Genomic DNA, 23,146 nt, shown 5'->3' with positions numbered 1-23,146 from the left:
AAGAATCTTGAAAATGTTTGATTTTGCGGGTTTGCCATTTAAAATATAATTAGAAGCACAATAAATATTTTTTCAACAGTGTTCTCAGTATATTTACAAAAATCTTCCTAAATGGGAAAATGCTGTATAACTATCAAACTTTCTGTAATCTTCTCAGGATACAATTATCCATCAGCTGCAAAAACGTTATGCTGACTTACAGATTTATACTTACGTTGGAGACATTCTAATAGCCTTGAACCCCTTCCAGAATCTCAGCATTTATTCTCCCCAGGTAAGAGAGATTCCAAGCTGAGGATGGAAGTTGCTTTACATTTTATGTTAACACCACTAGCTAAAATTCTTAAGTGATGCTGGAAGTTAGGAGCACAGACTAAACCTCAGCCTTTTCTTTTTCCAGAACAGTGTGGCTAAAATTTGACTTTGTATTGTTTTGTTTGTTAAATTTGGTTTCATTTGATTTCATTCACTTCTTGGAGGAGGGGCAGAGATTACCGCAGGCACTGCTGTGCCTCTTGTCTAGCATTTAGGGCTTTCTTTTGGGAAACAGAAGATGGTTTTATGAACCTCCTCATGCTGAGGTTTTTGCTTGCTGAAGAAGAAGAATTGCTCTGACTGAGGGTTATTACATGTCCTGTGCCGTCAGCTCTGGCTTAAAAGAAACAAATGAACCAAATGAATCAAATGCTGTAAACATAACTGCCACTTCAGTTCCCTACAAATATGAAGAGACATGGAGCTAAAAATAACTTTATCTCTGTGGATGCCTAAATCAGGGCTTCAGATAGGGGCCCAGAATTCAGATTCACTGTAAGTTTCTTTTGCATAAATTGGTTATTTCCTTGATTGAGGGCTTGTGTTTGAAATTCTCTTCCTTGTGATACAGTTCTCTTCATTGCCTTGTGTGGGAAACATCAGAGTGCATTCTAGGTGTCATAATTTGTGTTCTGGAAATTAAGCAGTGTCAAGAATTACCACTCCTGTTCCAGGTGATTCAGTGGAAATTCTGTGGTGTAACAGGCAACCTCTTTCTGTTGAACAGGCAGATGATAGTCACTATCTTCTTTTCAGTTGTTAATTATTCAGCTAAGTTGTGTATTTTGACTATTGTGTGTATTTCTTTAAATGTAGTTCTCCAAGCTTTACCATGGCGTGAAGCGTTCATCAAATCCCCCCCACATATTTGCCTCTGCAGATGCTGCCTACCAAAGCATGGTTACATTCAGCAAGGATCAGGTAAGAATCTGCTCACTTTAGTTTAGGTTTTATATTAATAATACTGCCACTGTGCTACGGGGCTGTGAATAATGTTCTATTATGTTGTATTTGGGGAATTTTTTTCTTTAAGCCTTTTATTCCTAAATCAGCAAAACCAGAGTAGAAATCTGATCAGATTTGAGAGTTCTGAAGAGGACACAATGATATGAAAGAGGCTGAAAGGTCAAATAAGATGATGAAGATACCTGACCAATATAGTTTCCTGGACACCCATGAAGTCCTGGCTGTTGACTCCAGCAGCAAAGTATTGCTGCGCACTCTGATTCTAGGCTTGTCTTGACTTAGGTTATTTCAATAATTTACACTTGTGAAAAATGGAGCGTTGTCAATGCCATAGCAGGTTAACAGAGTTTGAATCACTTTTCTGTTACAAAAAGATGCTAAGTCACAAAAAATAGGAATCATTAGTGAATTCTTTAGTAAAATAAAATATAGGTCTATTATAAGTGTAATAAGGACACAAATCCAATTATGTAGCAATGATTTTAATGAGAATAAAATACCATGCTGTAGAAGATTTTAATACATTCTTAAGATTATAACTTCATCTTTTTCTAATTTGATGTGCTGTGTGTACATGAATACTGAAGGCTGATAATTGTTTTTGTTTATGAAATCCCCTGATTTTACCCTGCACATCACACAATTATTAATAGAAAATGTTTTCTTAAAGTCGCAAAACCAGAGCAAAATAATTAAAAAACCCCTCAAATCAGAAAATGGCAAGAAAATAACACAAATAAAGGGGACATTGAGGAGGAAGAAAACAGGAGCTTTACTGATTATGTGAAAATACACTGGCCTGGGAGATGGTTAATACTTCTTTAATGACTTACATGTTCTTTGATGGAGGTGTTAAAGAAAACAAGTATTCATGTAGAGTAACTTATGTGAGAACTTGTTACCTGAGGGAAGAGATTGGTAATTACATCAGCTCATCAGGCTAACTTTGTGCATCTTTAATACTATATGTTTTGTACCTCATTTGGAAATAATCTTCATTCAGATCTAAATCACTTTCCTGTTTTCTGTTCACGAAGTATGCAAGAGCTTGTTTATCTCCATTACCTGGCCAGTGTTATGCTGGTTCACATAAAGGTACACCAGATAAGCACTGTAGCCAGACTGAAAATGGATGGATTCTCTTTGTTTTATCCATTGAGCTTTCTCTTTTTTTGTTTTTTCTTTTCTTTTCCTGTGAAGCTTGGAAGTTTACTTCAGCCTACTATTTCTCCTGAAGCAATAGTCAGGTTCTGACCAATTCCACAAGAACTCATGGGTCTTAACTGTGTAAACTGTTGTGCATGACGTCCCTAGTCACACAAAATATCATGCAAATAGTTTTCAGATGTTTGCATAAAAATCTGTGAACCTGTGCAACTGTTCAGTGTTAATATTTTAATTATATGTCAGTTGATACTGTACCTTAAGTAGAATAATGTTTTTACAGGTGGTCTGTAAAATACGTGGGGAAAAAAGGTAAATAATAAATGCTGTTAGAATTCAAACTTTCTATCATCTACATTCTTCAGTGTTCAGGAGAGAACTGGCTTTCAACTTCCATTTTGCCCATGAAGCATAACAGCAGAGAGAAGGAAAGTTATTGAGACCATTCTAGGTAGTCTCTTGAGTCTGAAAGCCTTTTGAAGAGCCTATAAAATACCATGTGTTAAGGACTGCTGACACAACAAGATATGTCCTCCCAGAGTCACCCAGTGAACAGATGCACATTTTTCTGAAATGTTCAGGTGCTGGTTTGCTGTTCTAGCTTGAATATCAGCATCACCTACAGAATAGCCTCTCTACACAGGACCTATTACTTAAGATTATTTTTCAGAGCAAACTTTTGATCAGTGTGTTAAAAACAGCTGTACCCTATGATTCTTTTTAATTCATATAAAGTCAATGCAGTGAGCTGAGACATGGTCACTTGTTTATGTGTTCGAGCCCTTCAAAATTCAGTCGCTGCTTCACACGTGCACCTTGGGATCAGGCATTGCAAGATGCGTTTTAGTAATCTAGGGAATAAATTACTACACTGAGCCTTTGGTGATCTCTCCTTTCAGAAGGGAGTTGACCCTTAAAGTATTCTGTAGTTTTGGTACTAAACATGAAATAATAGGTAGGAGTAGTAATAGCAGAAATCGACCATGTGGTGAACTATGCACTTAAATATTTTGTTTTGTGTGTTCAGTGCATTATCATCAGTGGGGAAAGTGGTGCTGGAAAGACGGAAAGTGCCCATCTGATCGTCCAACATTTGACCTTCTTGGGAAAGGTATTTCCTAGCCAATTATTGGAGAAATTATGAAGAAATCCTCCCAACCCTACCCCAATGTTCACTTTATTTAATCTTCAATACCTAAAGCTGTTCATGTGAATTGTCACACTTGATTTAGAGACGTAGTAATCCTGCATTTGAGAGTATGGAATCAACATGCAAGAGTATGACTCACACCAAGCCAGTCAATAGTTTTTTAAAGAAAAGGTGCCAGATTCCGAGTGTTCAGTACCTGTAGTTAAGTGCAGTCTTTATCACATATAACATTGTTTATTTACACAATAAAGAATGACAAATGGTACTGTGGCTCTAGTCTTACAAGCTCTTACACATTTAAATGTTATGAGTAATGCTATTAGCACAAAATAATGGGAAAATTAACCATGTCAGCTTAACCCTGAGTAGACATCTTTAGTCTACTGTGGTTTTGGTACTCCTGCCTAAAAAAAAGTCAAAGGTGGAACAATTGCAGAGAAAGAAGAATCTGTATTTTGCTACCTGTGGGAGATTTTCTTACAAGTTTGTTGGACCTCTTGTAGAAATAGAAAGGTTAGCATGAGAAAAGGATTCTTTACTTCTGGAGCAAGAATTGGATTGGGGGTAAGCATTATATTCTGTAATTATCATTCTGATTTGTATCTTTTCTGTCAAGGCCAATAACCGTACTTTGCGTGAGAAAATTCTTCAGGTGAATCCTCTGGTTGAAGCATTTGGAAATGCCTGCACTGCCATCAATGACAATTCAAGTCGCTTTGGAAAATACTTAGAAATGATGTTTACACCTACAGGAGCTGTAATGGGGGCAAAGATTTCTGAATATCTACTTGAAAAATCTAGGGTCATAAAACAGGCTGTGTAGGTATATTAATTGTCTGTCCTATGGCATTTATGTAATGTTTGAATTGATTTAATTATCAAAAATTCTGTGGTTTAGATACTTTTCTGTCTTCTGCTAAAAAAAGAAACCTTTGTACCATGCTATAGCAAGAATAGTCCTTTTGGAGTAGAAGCCAGAGCCACTTTATTCTTTGGGGAAATGTTGTGTTCACTGGGTTTTCTGTGTTTCACAGCTGCTGATCCTACACTATTAAAACAAGTGTGAGATTTGCTACCTTGCTTCAGTGAGCTAATTATAAGAACTACTTTTGCATTCATTGTACAAGATGCCACGAGAATAAATGCAGGTGCTTTAAAAGGATACTTTTTTTTTTTCCAGGGGAGAAAAAAATTTCCATATATTTTATTATATTTATGCTGGTCTTTATCATCAGAAGAAACTTTCTGAATATAGACTTCCTGATCAAAAGCCTCCTAGGTAACTATCGTTCACTTGTTTTAACTGCTCATTGTAATTACCTATTGATCAGCATTTGCTTTCAGTGTGATGCCTTAAAATCTCTCTTAATCCTTCTCCATTCCTTAAGTATCTTTTTTAATCCTCCCAAGGTGAGAATAAGATGGACACTAAGGCATTAAATTATTTGGATTTGTTCGAGAAGTTGAATTATTAAAACGGGAGGAGGAAGAACCAAGCTTATTATGTAGATATTTTGTCATACTTTCAAATGCAGACAACCCTCCTTAGGATTTCTTACCATAATGCTTCACGTTCAGGAAGAACCCAGAATATGCTTTGGAGGTTTTTAATTGGTGTTTGTACTTTGGGTACATCTGATCTGTGCTGGGTGTGGAGATGTGTGTGAAGTGTTGGTAACATTATTAGACATTTACAAAGAATAAGCAGAAGTTAATGCAACAGAAACAAAAGCTTCTTGTGAATTAGCATCAGACTATATAATTGAAAGTTGTTGGGATAAATGTTCTTTCCAGTTACTGAGGTACTTGTATTTAAGTCACTGGAGCTTGTATTGACAGACATGGTAGTGTGATGCTTTCTTTCTCCCACTCTGTTTAGATATATTGATAATGAAACTGGAAGAGTAATGCATGATATTGTTACTAAGGATTCCTATGGAAGACAATTTGAAGCAATTCAGCATTGTTTTAGAATTATAGGATTTACTGATGAGGTAAGAGATTCAGTTGCTAAACCATTATTGACCTTATTTAGGAAAACCACCTCCAGTGCTGCCCTTTGGTTTTGTGGATGTAGAAAATTTTGTGAGCTACAAAATCTCTGTTTTGACAGAAGTGAATTGTGAAAGCGTAACCCCCACTCAGGCAAGACCAACCTGAGGTCCCAGTTAGTACTCAGGCAATTCTATTGCACTATTTCTTGTGTAAATAGAAGCTTACTTGTAAGCTTACTTCTTCTATTACTTGTAGAACTCAGAGGTTTCAGAGGAAGCTACAAGCTTCAATATCCATTCCGGTGCCCATGTTTTTCTTTCATAGCCTAAATATGATGTGTGTATCTAACTGAATTCCTTAAAAGTGCTTCTTGTCATCTTTTACAGGAAGTGTACTCAGTGTACAGAATACTGACTGGAATCTTAAATACCGGAAATATTGAGTTTGCTGCTATTTCTTCACAGCACCAAACAGATAAAAGTGAAGTTCCTAACCCAGAAGCCTTAGATAATGGTATACACTTTTTAATGTTGTCATTTCTGTATATGCAATTTTGCTCTATTTGTGATAGTCTCTAGCTCATGGTAGCAGTTGATCAATGCTGGTGATTTCCACTTCACAATCACAGTTGTGTGTCTTTTTCCACTGTCTTTTAGCTGCTGCACTACTAAGCATTGGGTCAGAAGAACTACAAGAGGCCCTAACCTCCCACTGCGTTGTAACTCGGGGGGAGACAATTATTCGAACGAACACTGTGGACAAGGCAGCGGACGTGCGCGATGCCATGTCTAAGGCACTTTATGGCCGGCTCTTCAGCTGGATTGTAAATCGTATTAATACGCTGCTTCAGCCAGATAAAAATATATGGCAAGTTACACATCACTGAATCATGTATACTTACCGTGCATATGTCTGATGGGTTCATCCATTTGTATATTTTTGATTTTGCAGAAAGAGTGCTGTGTTTATTTTGGATAAGGCTTCAAAATGGCTTTCATGCTGTGATACTGAATCCTGTTTCCAGGACATTAAGCCCATCATTTTCAAAGAGCTGAATAGAATTTAGCCACTGAAGTCAATGGAAATCAGGTGGTTGAAGTGCTGTACAATTTTTTTAAAAGATACTTCCTGTGTAGTGAACATGAAAATCATACAGAAGGCTGATAAATAATTGAAGTACACTAAAAAACTTCAGAATGTATTCTCAGTGCTTACAGTCCCCCTGCTTTTGTAAGCAAGTAATGAATGCAGATTTCAGATTATTACTGTGCTGCTACTTGAAATGTGATTATTATTTTTTTTTATAATTAGAGAAACATTATATTATGCATCCTTACAATTTTATTGCCAGGCACTGGTCTGTCTGGTTTGATCTTTTGAAGAAGCTGTAGAGATTTCAGAAACAAGGGAACCTCTCAAGTGATATAAAAATGGCTCTGATCTGAGATCTCTACTTACTATTTCACTATGTCATGTAGACATAGTCTCATCCATATCATGCAATTGTGGTAGTGACTGAGTGTACTTGAGTTAGCACATGGACTTTTAACAGTCCAGCTTGCAGCAGCAGCAGATTTGGTAATTACCCTTCTGAATGAGTGTAGCAAAAACATACTGTTGAACCATGACACCTTCTCTCTGCCTGGAGGAGCAGACAGTAGACTGTATTTGGGATCTGCCTAATGAAACCCCTTGTTTCAATATGGCTGCTAGGTGTCTGTTACTTTGTACCTATGATTTTCCTGCCTTCTTCATGGAAATTTGCAAGAAGCAAGTGGAAATCAAAAGTCATAAAAATGCTGAACAAATGCACAAGAAGTCTTAGGTTCAGACATACTTTCCCTCTATTTTTGCAGCAGAGTGAATCAGTTATGCAATCTTAGTTACCAAGTTAATTTTTATTTTAACTTGGTTTTGCCCATAATGAATTTTGTTTGTATTTTCCCGTGCAGCAATGCTGAAAGTGGGATGAATGTTGGGATACTAGACATATTTGGATTTGAGAACTTCGCAAGAAATTCTTTTGAACAGCTGTGCATAAATATTGCTAATGAACAGATCCAGTTTTATTTCAATCAACATATCTTTGCACTGGAGCAGGTAAATTCAACTCTGTTGAGGTCTAGCTGAATCCAGTGTTCTACACCATAATCATATCCAGGAGTACTTTATAAAATGATTATGTGATTTAAATGTGAGATAATGACATCTTTCTGTTGAAGTTTTATAAATAATGTTGAGGCCTATAGAGCATTGCTGTGCATCATAAATGCCCTAATGATGATGTTGCTTTTACTGTTCCAGTATTAACACTGTGCTGGTGACTTTTGTAGATGGAATATCAGAGTGAGGGAATTGATGCCACTACTGTGGAGTACGAGGACAACCGTCCACTTCTGGATATGTTCCTTCAGAAACCCATGGGTCTCCTGTCTCTTCTAGATGAAGAAAGTCGATTTCCTCAGGCAACAGACCTAACTTTAGTTGGTATGTGCAAGTAAAACTCTGGGGAAGGTTTGTGAAATGCCAAATGTATTGTAAGTGAAATGTCATCTTTATTCAGGTTTTCCTACCCTAGTTGTCCTGAGGCTCTGTCATTTCATTTGACATTCTAAGTATATTTTTCATTGTGCTTCATCACTTTTCTCTGCTTGCATGTTTTCTATCATTTTCAAACTAGAAAATTGTCTGAAGTATCAGGTGTCAAGGGCTTATAGTTTTTCCAACATTACAAGCAAATATCCCATATCTTGTCCATGTGTGTGGGGTACATCAGGCAGTATTTATCCCCATTTGCTGATGGGAAGGCTGAGACGTAGAATTCGTATCTAGGACCACCCTGTGAGTAGCACTAGTATTGAAAGTAAAATTTAGACCCCCCCAGGCTCCTAGGCCCATGTTTATCCAATTAGAAAATACTGCTTCACTCCAGATTATCTCATCATAAATAGGAAGCGTGTGTTATTTCTGGTGTGCTATTTGGCTGAGTATTTCCTTGTCTTCATGCATATTTTACATACATTTTGGCAGATTTTGGTGCCAACCTTAAAATGTGCAGTGCATGCCATGTTTAAAGCTGTTGTCTTGTATTTATTTACTAGAACTTCCTTTTTCCCTGCGATATGAAACAGTTCCATTTCCTTCAGTGGAATGTGTTGCAGAGACCCAAACTGTTAGAGAAAAGCAACAGTTTCCGGTTAAATTGCACAGTACGTGTACAGTACAATACATTTTTCACTACTGCTAGGCTGTGCTGGAACTGGAATTCAGGTCAGGTAGAATAAGTGCTGTGGTTTCAATCTGGTCCTTGTCTTGGTTTGAAAGACAGGTGTCTTCAAAGGAAGGCAAGAACTTCCTTTGGAATGGAAAATTTCTCTTTCTCTCTGAATTATTATAGCTTTGAATTGAAGGGGCTTTCAGGCAAAGATATGGGAAAAGGAATGACAGTTCTTTATTAATATACATATGTATATGTATGTGTATAACAAGACAAACAAACAACAACTGTGGCGGCAGCACCAAACCAGAAGGCAGTGCCGGCCTTCTCTGGGCTGCGGGCGCTTCCCCGTTGGTGCAGTTACAGTCGCAGCCGGCAGGGGGCGCGGCTGGCTCCCGGCCGGGCGGGGCCGGGCGGTGATTCCCTTGCGCCTGCAGGGGGCGCTGTGGCGCGAGCTCGGCCGCGTCCCCCTCACGGGGTAATGGCGGGCGGCTGGGTGGTGGAATGGCTGCAGTGGGAACTGCGGAGAGGGGCCTGCAATGGCAGAGGTGGGCACAGTCCAGGGTGCGCCTCCAACACTCCTCCTTTGTGTACTTAAGTTTTTTGCCGCCCTATGTGTTGTATAAGTCAGTTAATGCTGAATATTGAACCTCTTCTTCTAGAGATACTTTCCCTGGTCCAGTGCTGATCGGCCTTACTGCTGATCTGTACACAGCACAGCAGGATCCCTCAAGCAGACGGCAAAGTGGGATATTTTGCCCTGTCCAGGTGTGCCAGACAATCATTAATTCCACCACTCTGTCCCAGCTCCCAGAAATTCAAAACTTAGTTATTTTTGCTTTAAATACAAGCTCAAATAAGCAGTAATAGAAAGAAAAACCTAACAAAAACATTAATGGACTCTAACATTAGAAAACACATTTTGATAATATTTTCTGATGCACACAGCTTGACAGAGAATGTTATCAATTGATTCTGGTCTCAGGTCTCCCGTTGCATGTTCAGGTAAATTAGTATAATAGCAAGTTTCACAGTGTAAACAGTAATTCTTATTAAGATGGGTTTCTTTGGATCCTGCTTCTTTCCAGGGTTATTTCCCTGGCTCAGCAGGCAGGAATTGCTGCATGGGCTCTCAGTGTTGGACAGACAGCACTAATTTCATTACACAATATTAAAAAGCCTACAAAATATCACAGGGTATAAAAGACATTTTTCTTGGAAACTGGTGTTCCTTTTTCTGTCAGCTCATTAGGGGTAATCACAGAAACAAAGTCTCCTTAGAAGAGGTTTTATAAAGAAGCTTCTTTTTTTCAGTAGAAGTTCAAAGATACATGAGAGACAGTTCCAGACTGAGCACCTTAACGTATCCTTAAAACGTGATCACAAAGCTAAATGAATGCAGAAAGGAAGATAGAGAAAATACAAATAGTCGGCATTTAAGTGATCATGATATACATATGCACAGTTTTGAATGTATGTATGTATGTATGAGAAATAAACTCACTCCAAACCCTGCATATACATAAGTAAATTCATTGCAAAATGTGAGAAATGGTCACATCATCTCATTGGGTCTTCCTGCTTAATAATTTCCATGCACAAAGGCATCCACAAACAGGAATGTTTGAAAGATAGTCTTAGTGGGCTAGTTTAAAATTAACTGTTCTGTTCAGATGTGACAGCTTGGTATTTCTGAGCATTCTGATAATACGTGTTTATAGCAGTTCTGACTTCTTGAGCAGCAATTTAGCAAACTAATTCGGATGAAGATTGTAGTTAATCACTGTCACTTAAATCAACGTCTTTTCTCAATGTCTAGATAAATTTGAAGATAACTTACGATGCAAATACTTTTGGAGACCAAAAGGAGTGGAACTGTCATTTGGTATTCAGCACTATGCTGGAAAGGTGAGGTCACATGATTTGTATTTAGTTCAAGTAATAGTGGTATGGTCATTACTTGTTTTTATCCAGAATTTCTGCTTTTTGTTTTTCCCCCCTCATTTTAATAGAAAAAATTATAAAGTTTATGCAAACATACACTCTACAATGAAATTTTTATGTGTAGCAGTCCATTTTGGAGCCTATCCTTAGGGCTCTTGCACAGATTGTGTAGACAGTAAACATCTTTTTCCTGCAAGAAACCTGGCCTCAGAAATGCCAGGACTACAGTCATTTCAAAGGAATGACTCTCTGGAGCCAGGGCAGGCTGTGTGCTTGGTAACAGCATGTGAATGCCATAGTAGTTGTGTGTGTGTATATAAAGTATATGCATGAAAAGCAATGTAAACCACTATCTGTAACAGAGCTTAAAATCCTATAGAGTGCATTGGAAAGATTGGGACTTGCTAGTAGACCTGTTTTCTTGTACTTTGTAGCATGTAATTTCTTTTGTTCTTGAGGTTCACATTCACAAATTATTTTGTATGGGGCGGAACAGTTTTCACCGTAACATGAGCTTTGTTTGTGATTTCAGGCCCAGATATTTGTTCATAGACAAAATCAAAATATCCATGTTTTATATAGTTAGCAATTAAGTCTCATCTCTGGATCATTACAAGATTCCAAAATTTTAAGATATATTCTAGTAACTTTGGTCAGTCTCTCTGTCTTGTTAAGAATAACTATTAAAATTCACACAGTTTTCTATAGTTCTTTATACCCACATGGCCAAATAATGAAAACAATACTGGCCAGTTTTCTCTTGCTGGAGAACATTCAATTTCTGTGTAAATGAATGGACTCCAGGGAAATTTGGCTTGAGGGAAATATTAGTAGTGATAGTAAAACAACTCTAAAAAATTCTTGCAATTAAACAAAATGAAAAATTTAATGATTCCTATATTAATACAAATATCCAGGCATTAATTTCTAATCAAAACAGTTAAAATAATTGAAATAGAGGAATGTTTTGTTTTCCTACTATGATTTTCAGTGCCATGAGAAGCTGTTTTAATGTACCTTCATTGTGTCCAGCCTGTTCCTCCAGCAGGTCTACTTACAGATCACAGGTTTGATGCAACCAATAGAAAGTGACCACCTGAGAATCATTTCTTACATCACATGTAAATGATCATCCTAAGCTTTAATGAAGCATCTCTGTTGTATTGCATCATGCATAGAATCGTTTGACATGGCTGAGCATAGCACAACGGGATTGAAGCCATTTAACCCGATTTGGTGTGCAGTGTTATTCTGTCAATATAGGTACTATGTATAGGCAATTTACATTCTGAACATGCTGCTATAGTTCACTTTTAAGTCCTCTGCAGATAATTCATTAGCTTGTCAGACCAAGCTAACTGCTGTGTTTGGTCATCCTGACTGTTCATGTTTTAAAGAACATAGTAGGTTTTGGGTAACCCTTTTTGTCAAAATTTCTGATTCTGTTTTCCCACACTAGGTATTATATGATGCCTCTGCATTCCTTGAGAAGAACAGAGATACTCTTCCTGCTGACGTAGTGGTAGTGTTGCGAACTTCAGAGAACAGACTTCTTCAGCAGCTGTTCTCTAGCCCATTAACAAAAACAGGTATGTTCTGCACAGCTTTGATAACGTTGTAACTTCTTCAGTTACCTGTTCCTCTCAAACTCTTACTTGATTCTGGACAATTTTTTTTCAATGTTTTTATCATATTTGGTTTCCACAGTGTTTGTTACACTTTGTTCTCTGATTTCAAGATTTCATTTCCTTTCATGAATCTTGTGCAGCAAGATTCTTCCCTGACTCCAGAGAAAGGGAGTTATCAGATGTGTAGGGCAAGAGCTCATTCTCAGAGCAGGGTAAAAAGATGCGAGTTTCTAGTTCTTAGTCCTTTACTAAGATCAGTACTCAGTTGATAGATTCTTGTGTACCATGTCTTACAGTTCATAAATCATGTGATGTAGATCAAGGTATTTTGGAGGTAATATCCATCTATTTAGAAGCACTGATGTAATACATAGTTTTTTACAAATAATAAAAGCCATATACTAATAGGCTAGAAGTAATTCCGTTGATTTAAAGCTTGTTGACTTTGACTTTCATGAAAGTGCCAGATCTGTAGCTAAATAAAACAGCAAGATGAAGTTTGATTACTCCATGGATAGATGCCAGAATGCCAATACCATATGCAAATGACAGTTCTGCAGTATCCATGCAAACAAGCCAGCAAATGAATACTTCACTCAATACTTTCTACACTCTTAAAGTATCTTTTTCATAATGGGTAAGAAAAAAAAAATGTAATACTAAATGTAAATACGATGGATTGCACTAGATTGCAAAACCTTTGTGAGCTGACATATGCAGATGTGGTTGTATGTTTAGGTAGAAGTACCTGGTAGATGCATTAGATAGTGCAGTGTGGGCTTACTGTACATGGGCTGTAGGTGCAATTCTGTGCCTGTGCAGCATCTCTCTGCCTTGAATTTCCTGGACTGTCAGTAACCCAGTTGTAGCATCTGGTGATGCATTCAACCTCTCTTGACATCTCTGTGTAGAAAAAGTACATCTGGAGAAAAAATTACATTGGAGCTTTTTTTGTACATGTAAAATTGATACCATAATATCTGCTTATATACTACAGTGGATAGGTTCCTGTTACAGGGTCATTTTTCCTGTAATTGAAAGGCTTTTGACTACTTCCTTCAAATTACACTTTTAGAGGTCCTTGAGACGTGAGGATCCAGTGAGGAATCTGCTTCTCCTTTCAGCTATAGAGTTTATAAGGGAATATAGTTTATGATGGAGGATTGGAGGATTTTGTTCCCCAAGTGGGGAACAAAAGATCTTTCTGTCTACCACTGCTCTACATCTGAGTCTGTGTTAAACTGATCAAAGAGATTCTGATCAAGCAGAGCAAGAAGGAAAGCTCACACCTGGTCATTGTGCCTCCACACCCCTCTTTACAAGCCATTCTATACCTTGGTGCTATTGTCAGAAGGAAAGCACAATTAGGTGCTTTGCCCCACTTATCAGTCCAAATGATTGCAAATATACTTTTTATTTTATTGCAGTTTTTAAATCAGAATGCAGATGCCTTCATGCAAATTCATGTTTTTCTGGCCTTATCATTATTTTCAGTAGCAGCAGCACTCAACTTGAGTATTTTGCCTAAGATGCACAGAAGATTCAGTAAGACATACTTCTCATTGCAGTTAACGTGCAGTTACCATGCTGGTGTATTTTACCTACTTTTTTAGGTCTCTTACATTCCATCCTTGTTTCCTATTTACATTAATTGTATGCTTTCTCCCTCCATTCACCCTTCTGTGAAGAGCACACAGCAAGTTAAGTGTTGTCTGTATTTGTCAAGTTGGTACAGGACGTCCTGATAAAAAAATTATTGTGCACATGCATCTGTGCATGGTGTCATAAGAGTAGCTTAAAGCTCTTATGTAATTTTTATTTTTTAAATACTTTTCTGATTTTGCTCTTTTTTTCCAGCTGTATGATAAAATTGACATTCACATCCTGTGTTGGGGCCTCTGTGTTCTAAAATCAGATTGTTGCCAGGTTTAGTTTTGGCAGCTTGCAAAATAAATGAAATGTTTGGCTGAGAACAGAAGGCATTGCTGGCAGTGCTGCTTCATCCGCTCAGTGAAGAAAGATAATGCTATTCTCTTAACTTTCTACAAAGATGCTTTTGTAAACAAAAGAACAGTGAGTGTCTATATGTCCCATTGTCCTCTGGCCCTGTCTCTTAGCCCTCTTCCCTCCACTCAACATATGCTTCATTCTTAAAGCAAACCAAAAAAAATACAGATTAAGATTCATAGTCTTGGTCCAGTTTTCTCCAGCTTTTGGCCAATTACTGACTAATGCAAAAGATTAGTCATTTACATGGGAGCCGTATTCCATCTTTCCAGGTAACTCTGACTTGAAATGGGCCTTCTGCGATGTTTTGTTTGAAGGTGAATGGCAGCACATTCTCACATGTGCTTGCAGCTATCTCAGGAATGTGCAGTGTAGGTGGGTTTTGCCAAGCAGCGGTCTCCCATACATGTCGCAGCCACTGGGTGGTGCTATCCCAGAGGCGAGAAGGAATGGGAGACTGGGATCGTGGGTCTGACAAGGACTGAAAATGTAGTTCTTTAAAAACCAAAAAGAACAAAAAGATGCCCTTCCCACCCTGAGATGATCCTCTGTTTGAAGTATATTTATATAACTGTCGTATCTTCCACTGTCAAAAACTGAGCAGCATCAAGAAAATAAATACTAAAAAGCTAAATTCTTTTACTAATTTAAGATCATGTTAATCCCTGTAATTTATCAAGTACACTTATCCCCTCTTAACAAATGCGTCTATTTCACAGTAGCGGTCTGTGCAGTTTAAAGGGCTAGAAATTAACAGCAGGACATTAAATATACATTTGTAATTGTAATTTATTATTAATAAAGTATGCAACTACTCATATGAGACATTGGAACTTAAACATTCTGGAACTAATTTTGTAGTGTATACAGCTTGTTTTGTCATCTTGCAGTGAAAACTTAGTCACATTCAGCATGTTTTGAAATCTGCACTTTCAAGGACACTGAATGTCAAAAATGAATGAATGTATTCTGATTTAACCTGCACAGTTCTCCCAATTGCTTCCATATCTGTCACTTTTTTCTATAGGCACAGCTTCTTGTGCTGCCACTACTGTAGTTGAATATGTGTGTTCCCATTTAGATAGAATGTATTCTTGATTGTCTCTGGTCTTAGAGTATCACTGTTGATGCTGAAGCATCAGAGAGAAAAGGTATCACAGGAACTAGAAAACAGAGTCCCCTTGTAATGGAGGATTTTGGTTGGAAAAATTAAGGACAGCCTTAGTACATTCACCATCGAGGAGTCAGATCATTTTACTCACTATCCTGATATTCAAGAATTTTTGCAGCATCAGCTATAGGGTGATACTGTTTGGTTGCTTGGCCAAAGCACCCCTGAGGGGGTTTGAGACTGCAAACTTTTTATATTCTTAGAAAAACTGCATCATAACAAGATCTTTTACTCTTGAAACACAATCTCTGCAGACTTTTGTCCTTGCCATGACTCACAGACCTTTAGAACTTCTATCAGGGTTGCTCTGCTCTGCCTTAGGTCCTTACTTGAGGTAGGGGATAAAGTTGTCTTCTGCAGGGAGGGAAAGGGAAGTCCTCCAGCCTTCCCACCAGAAGAGCAGAGATGCTGTGGAAAATCCTTGTCCTTGCTCCAAGAATCAGTAGGAATTTTGCTTGGCTACAGAGAAAAAAATGCAAAGCTGAGTACCACTATAGCAACATCATATCCAGTAAGTTTCATAGCACTGGCGATTGCTCATGAATTAGGGTAATGGAGTATTAATATATCATTGCTAATAAACACTCCTTGTTTGTGGTGCTTATATATTTAAGCATAATCTGTCAAAGAGAATTGGGATGAGCCTTTTCTCAGCTGGGATTAAGGGTTTGGTTAATCATGTTTTAACAAGGTAAATTTTTTGTCCAAAGTAGAATTTTTTTCCAGACACACGTTATTTATAATTCACCTGTCTAAAGGTCATTTCCCCTCCTCAACATTGATTTTTAGTGTGTCCTTTCTGCTTTTGAGTCTCTAACCTTGCTTACAAACCTCAGATGAAAAGTAATTATAAATAGTGTGTGTTTGTTTACCAAACCAAACGAAAACAAACCATGAACGGACCATGTGCTAAGAGAGAATGTGAAAAAAATGTTTTAGGCTAGTTTTATGCACACTAAAGAGCAAAAGAACTATGCAAGAACTATTTCTGCAAAATCACTTTAGAGAACTGCTTTTCACCACTTCTTGGTGACAAGAGTAGTATCTCCAGTATAAACTTGTGTGTACCTGTGATAGCGTGTGATTCCTCATGATGAGTCAGAAACCAGAGGAAAGAGATTTTCTTGCATTTCAGTCCTATGAACAGGTACTGCTGGGAATACATGGACTGTAATCTTGGCAAACCAAAATCATAGGTGCTTTGCCGCTGTTTTCTGTAGAACGGTTGTTTGAGCTGTCATGTTTGTCCCTGTGCATTCTTATTGAGGACAGGCCCTTCCTCTGGCAATAAGTAGTGGTAAGTCTCTTGGTTTAGCGTGTGTCCTTCACTGAAATATAACGTTTCCATTTGGATTTAGCGGGTTTTTTTCCTCTTAATTCCATATATCACAGTAGAACCAAAAGCTCAAGTACATTTTAATTTTAATAATTTATTCCATAATAAAATCTTTTTATATTGGGACTTTATTAGTATTTTCATCTTTAAGAGATCAGGCACACTTAAGTCAAATTAATTGGAAGCAAAGTCACTGTAATTACAGAATCTCTACTTAAAAATGAATCAGAATTTATATTTTGTAAGAATTTCGATAAATTGATGGAAGCTGTGTATTTCACTCAGGACATGGAGGCTTTCATACTCTAACTGGTCTGTATGTTAAAAACACAAAAATACTTTTTGCTCTGCTGCCAGTGAGTTGTATGCAAAGAGAGGCTTTAAACCACAGCTGTGCAGCATAACAGTCATGAACTTTACTGGGTTGCAGATGTGGGACATCAGTAAACTCAATTAATTGTAGCTTAACTGACTTTGGGAGGTAGAGTGATGGATTACTTTTTTGAGTTCCACACTTGAGCATTTTACAGTTCAGGGTTTATTTTTCTTCGTCTCCTAAGGTTTTGCATCATAGGGCAAATGCAGTACAGAGACTCATAATACTTGCTAGCAATAGGATCCAAGAAATGCTCTAAAATAGCTCTAAAAATGGAACTCATCTAGAAACAGAACCATCTATCAGATCAAAGTTAAGGTCTCAGTCCTGCTAAAGCTTTATATAAAGCATAACAGTTATTTACTGTTGAGAGTAACTCCCTATAAATAGTGTCAGTGAATCTCTGGAATTGCACATGGCAGTAAGCACAACAGCTGAGATCTGTCAAGTTAGATTTACTACAATTATGTTTGGTAAAGGGTGTTGCCCATACAAAATTATGCTGGTTTTTAATCTAAGACCTCACAGATTATATTGTACTGAAAATGAGCAAGGGAGCATAGATTTTTTTTTTTGTCTCCAAGTGCTTGCAAGTTGAACTCTGATAAAAGTAAAAGTGGACAAGTTTAAGAATAGATCTTAGTTAATTTACTGATTTGTTTTATAATAGACCGATCTCTCTAGAACAAATCTTAAGAATAGTTTTTCTTTTCCTTTTTCTCAGAAAAGAGGAGATACCTTTCCCAATATTCATGTTTCTGGCCTAACTTCTCAATCCTATAATGAACATGACTTCCCAGTATTGAATAGTAATTAATCTAAACACTGCGTTTTATACTAATTAAATTCAAAATCTATCGATATTGAGGAAACAAAAGATGTTACTGTTTTTAATATTAACTAGTAGGCTGTGGGATTTCACTATTCACCATATACAGAATTTAATTAGAGAAATATTCAGAGAACATTATGCCATTGTTTTAATGAGTAGTTTACTTGACAGTTTCAATAGGCACTGTGTGCTGTAAGGTCGAACGGTGTCAAAGATGCTCACTATGTCATTGGAAGCATTCAGTAGCTCTGAAGATCAAATCCTAGAAGAGCATTATTTTCAAATTTGCTAGTGAGTTTTGAGAGTAGATAACTTTGTTGAATATTCAAATAATCTTACTCATATGAATATCCATAATGTTTTTCTGGTGTGTCCTCAACAAAGAATGTGCTTACATTTCCCACTCCTTCAAAATAATTGCATTAAAGGGATTAATATATATAAAGGATGAATGTAGTGGGTGGAAAATAAATCTCTGAGTCTGTGCTAGATTTTGTATATTCATTCCACAGTATTTTGTGCAGTCTTACTATGATATTGTACTTTTATCATTTCTCTTTATTCTTTCACCTTACAACAAGCTGTACTTTACTGAAGGCCAGTACTTTACTGAACCAGCATTATCTATTCTTATTTGACTTTGTCTTCCTTATTCCAATCTGACTTGGAGTGCAGGAGTGTTTAATTGAGCTGCCTGGGTAGCAGGTCACAGTGTGTGACAAAGAAAATGTGTTTGTGGGTATTTGTATGAATGGGTGTTTAGTTCATTAAGAGCAGAGGTATAAATATAATTAATGTTCTGCTTTACCACAAAAGTAACTGATTTTGTGCCAACTGTGATACAAGTGCTGACATCCAGGGGAGCAATGGTTCAGTTGAGAAGCCTTTCAGACTTGATTAAATTAGTTGTCAACATCAATAATGCCTAGATTTCAAAAATGGGAAGGTCTGGGACTTTTTTTAAGTTCTATAACCTTGTTTCATCTTAAATTAATACTTTTAAAGGTCAGTTCTTGCCTTGAAGTTTCAAAACCTGGTTTTGACAACACTTTTTAGCATATCTAGCTCTTAGGGTCTTGATGACTGGGGAGAGTGGTGGTCATAGTGAGGTCAGAGAAAATGTTCCATAATTTTTCTCCATGTGCTTTCAGTTGCATCTTTACACCTGATTTTTTTGTCACTGAATTCATTGGGAATCTTCACTGGCTTTAGTAGGATTTTGACCAGACTGTGTATGTATGGAGCAGCTTCAGCAGCGGGTCCTGAGTGATGGAATATATACTGTGAAATTTTTAAACATTGTATGGAGAATGAGCATACTCTGGAAATACAAGCAAAGGGCTAAAAGTCACAGTTCTTGACTTTCTCCTGGATTTCCTGTTTAGTCACTGCTGTAGAAACTTATTTGAGCCTCAAGTTAAACTGAACACTATGAAGCTTAATAGAAAGAACAATGAGATAACTACCATATTCTTTATAATCGTACTTTTACTTTTCTGGATAAAGCATATATAATTTGGGGGAAAAAATTCTTACATAACATGCAAAAAAAAATATATCAGCTACATAAAACAATGAGGGAGACCAGACCTGAATCAGAATGTAGTGGAAGAATATTTCCAGCCTGTGTATGGTTTTGGAACTATTCTTCCACATACCTCTGGAAGAAGAAATTAACTTGTCCAGCCTAAGTAGATGTAAGTAGGACAAGGTTATTTTGAGCAATACCTAAAATCAGTGAAGAATTCCTCAACAACAACGTTTCACAGAAAGTTCACCTCTGTAGTTTTCTCCTAATCTCAGTTACAGATGTGGTACAGGTAGCAGGGCAATCTGCTGGGGCAGCAGAAAATCTCATATGATGGTGAGGTACTGTCCTGACAGCAGCAGTGTTTTGTCCTGTCTGCTGTTCCCCAGAGGATTCAAGGTATGTTGTACTGAGCTGATTACATAGAAGAGCATCAAACTGTGCTCTACAAGAGATATGTCAGGTAATTGCTAAGGACCATATCTGAAAGAAGTGGCCCATGTCTTCTGACAACATATAAATCATAAAAAGCCAAGCCAATTTATTCTGTAATGCAACAGCAGCTGGAAGCCTGACTGGATCAGGCTGTGATCAGCCTCTCTTCAACCAGCCAGTTGGTCAAATCTCCAGCTAGTCAGGCTACAGACTTGACTAAAGAAAATGGTGAACTTCAAGCAGTAGAAAACTGCAGTATTGTTTATACAAGAACTTCGCTTTTTCCAAACTTTTAAAGTGTATTTTATTTTTGTCTAGATGCAGCTTCAGATAGTTAGCACTCATTGTACTTAGTGTGCCACTCCAATCATTAATCCTGTGTTTGGAGAGAGATGCCCAACCTATGGCCTCCTGGTTGTGTCCAGTTAGCAATCTGCTCCCTGCTCTGCCACTCTCTTTTCCAGAACCACGTGATCATCCCTTGGCCTGTGCCCAGGAACCTCTTTATCGTGTTGTCCGACTATTCCATACATGTTTTGCCTACTGTCTGTCAGTTTGGTCATGTCACAGGACTATGAGAATCACATGAGGTTTGCTTGTATGTCCTCTGACCACGTACTGTGCCGATGATATTCAGGAAAGGTCTGTGTTTCAGTGAACATACTCCCAGTTGAGTAAATGAGTGCACATTTGGTTCAATTTACCTTGAAAATTGGGCATATTGCTTAAAGCAGCAGTTAGTACTCAAGGTTGTGTTAAAAAAATTCCTTGGGCATTACCATTAACTAGTTTAATGAGTACCATAATTTGTTCTTCTTTTGTAGGTAAGGATAAAAGTTAAGATCTTCCTTACTAACAACATACATTTACAGATCTGTAGTATGTATAGATGCTATGTACGTAGATGTGTACAGAGTACAGTAGGCACTTTGACCTTCATTTCGTCTCAGCTGCTGTCAGTGTCTGTTCATTTCCATTCTACAAGAAGCCTATTAACCTACTGTATTAAAACATTATTTAAACATAGCAGTGATGACACTTAAAGCAAAGTTTTATTTGTTGCTGTAGACATGATGCTGTGTGTTTGCCAGTGTGTGCCTTCCTAACATGGGAAGTGACCACTGAAGTGTCTGCAATGTCTGCAGTAGAAAGCATAACAGCACTGGACTTATACTCAGGTTCTCCAATCCCTGTCTAGCAATGTAAAGCTTTTAAATATCTGTAAATATGAATGGTGTCTACTTCATGCTAAAAAGACTAAAGAAGTCCTTAATCTAATTGAGAATCAGTATGAAAATTCCTCAGTTCACTGTGGCATAGATTTTTCATTTCAAATAATGTGGGCCAGAAGCATTCGTATTTTTGCTCCTGAAGCAAATATTCATTATTAGATTATTCCCAGGTGGGCTTCACTATTACCAGGCTTTTATGCTGATTAGATTCTGTTTGGCAATATGTGTCTGATTTTGGAAGTACTATTTCTTGATTTTATTTTGAATAGAAAGTAAAGTAATTGTCTTTTCAGAAGAAGCAGTAGTTGAGGCCTATCTGAATTGATAGTTGTGCTCTACAGACAGTATTTTTATAAATACATTTTGTGCAAAATGTGTAGTATATGAGAAAATTGGATTCTTAGCTTTTTTATTGCACAAGATCAGCTTAAACTACTTCAATGACTCTCAATGACTCAAAAGAACAGAATTTTGATAGTCAGTGACCAGATTCAAATTAGTACAGAATAAAAAAAGTACATATATTAATTTGTAGTTGAGCTAAAAGCTTAGTCTTACAGTAGCAGAAGATGAAAATGCATTATGGAGATAAGCAGTCAACTTCTTTGGCCAGATAAAATGTACTGAAAGGAAAGACAGAGAAGAATCTGTGTATGTCAAAGACATTGTCTGGCCCTGTACCTCGTCTGGAGTGTGAGTGCTTAGCTGTGATTAGAAGTAATGGCAGTGAAATACAAATGCATTGTAGCATTTCTGACCATATTATACTATGTCTGCATGGTGTTTGAAGTGACCCCTCTTTATCTGAACCAGAAGCATGAAAGAAATTAATAAAATATATGAGGATAAGGAAAGAGCTTGTACTTGCCCTCTATATAATAGTAATATCCCTGGTAAGACATGTACAGTAAGGTGACATTGTCATGAGGCTTTTTCTCAGTAAGTCATTTGCACTTCACAAACTGAATGTTGTATCAAAGCTTAACATATTTCTTACCTGGCATACTCTTACTTTGGGAGGAATGATCTATTGCAGGCATAACCAAATTGAGGTTATAAATATAGTGCTGATTTTGCTAATATTTGCTTGGTACTACTTACAGAACCCATCACCTAAGAATAAATGAAGCACGAACCATAGGTAACATCAGAACATCCAGCCAGAGAGTGTACTTTTCCCAATTAGTACATAAAGTCAACAGCTGGATAAATCATTAATTCAGCCTGATCACACAGTGAGTAACTACCAGGGATGCAAATGAGAAGCCAGGAATGCTGACTAGTCCCTTTAGAGGTCTGGAGACCACTTCCGAAGTCCAACTTGAAAAAAACACCCCATGTTTCTTTTTTTGTGTGTGATGTAAATACTTTCAAAACTTCTCCTGCTTGGCTTTGCATAATAGAAGAGATGCAGTTCTTTGATAATATGGTCTTTCTCACCTAGCTGAAAGGAGGCATCAGTGAAGAACATTTTTGCAGAGATGTGAGGTATTCTAAACAGCTTCAGGACAAAGGGAGGTTTGCTGAACATTGACACTGAGCTTAGCCAGTGAGTGCATAGATTTTGTGCTACTTTTTTCCTTGAAAACTCTAAGACCATTTCACAAACTTTAATGTCTAAAACTTCTCAAAGCATTAAAGAGAATACTTTAACTTAATTCTCAACTTTATTGAACAGAGGATAAAAAGAGAAACGTTAGGTCTGACTGGCTCCTCCACTGACACAATGAATCCCAGAGACCTTAGTCTCTGATCCAGGTGCATAGGTAGGAGCCTTAAGTTTTCAGATGAGCAGTCCCATTGAACTGAAGTGCATGTGAGTAAAATTAAACATGTACATGTTTAAAAGA

The 23,146-nt window shown here is 37.4% G+C and overlaps 1 protein-coding gene across 1 annotated transcript in view; it reads left to right on the top strand.

Annotated features, from left to right (window-relative positions):
• Nucleotides 1-23,146, top strand: part of MYO3B (myosin IIIB) — a 194,985-nt gene that overhangs the window by 89,564 nt on the left and 82,275 nt on the right. Inside the window, exons 14-25 of the mRNA XM_066189973.1 lie at nucleotides 158-274; nucleotides 1,132-1,236; nucleotides 3,473-3,556; nucleotides 4,212-4,414; nucleotides 4,776-4,874; nucleotides 5,475-5,589; nucleotides 5,977-6,103; nucleotides 6,247-6,457; nucleotides 7,543-7,690; nucleotides 7,924-8,077; nucleotides 10,627-10,715; nucleotides 12,211-12,340. Coding sequence (XP_066046070.1) covers nucleotides 158-274; nucleotides 1,132-1,236; nucleotides 3,473-3,556; nucleotides 4,212-4,414; nucleotides 4,776-4,874; nucleotides 5,475-5,589; nucleotides 5,977-6,103; nucleotides 6,247-6,457; nucleotides 7,543-7,690; nucleotides 7,924-8,077; nucleotides 10,627-10,715; nucleotides 12,211-12,340 — 1,582 coding nt within the window. The remainder of the gene's footprint in view (nucleotides 1-157; nucleotides 275-1,131; nucleotides 1,237-3,472; nucleotides 3,557-4,211; nucleotides 4,415-4,775; nucleotides 4,875-5,474; nucleotides 5,590-5,976; nucleotides 6,104-6,246; nucleotides 6,458-7,542; nucleotides 7,691-7,923; nucleotides 8,078-10,626; nucleotides 10,716-12,210; nucleotides 12,341-23,146) is intronic.

This window comes from Chamaea fasciata, unplaced genomic scaffold (genome assembly GCF_029207755.1).
Source record: "Chamaea fasciata isolate MVZ Bird 193981 ecotype frontalis unplaced genomic scaffold, bChaFas1.0.hap1 SCAF_8, whole genome shotgun sequence".
Taxonomy (NCBI): domain Eukaryota; kingdom Metazoa; phylum Chordata; class Aves; order Passeriformes; family Sylviidae; genus Chamaea; species Chamaea fasciata.
This window is presented reverse-complemented; position numbering and strand designations above follow the sequence as displayed.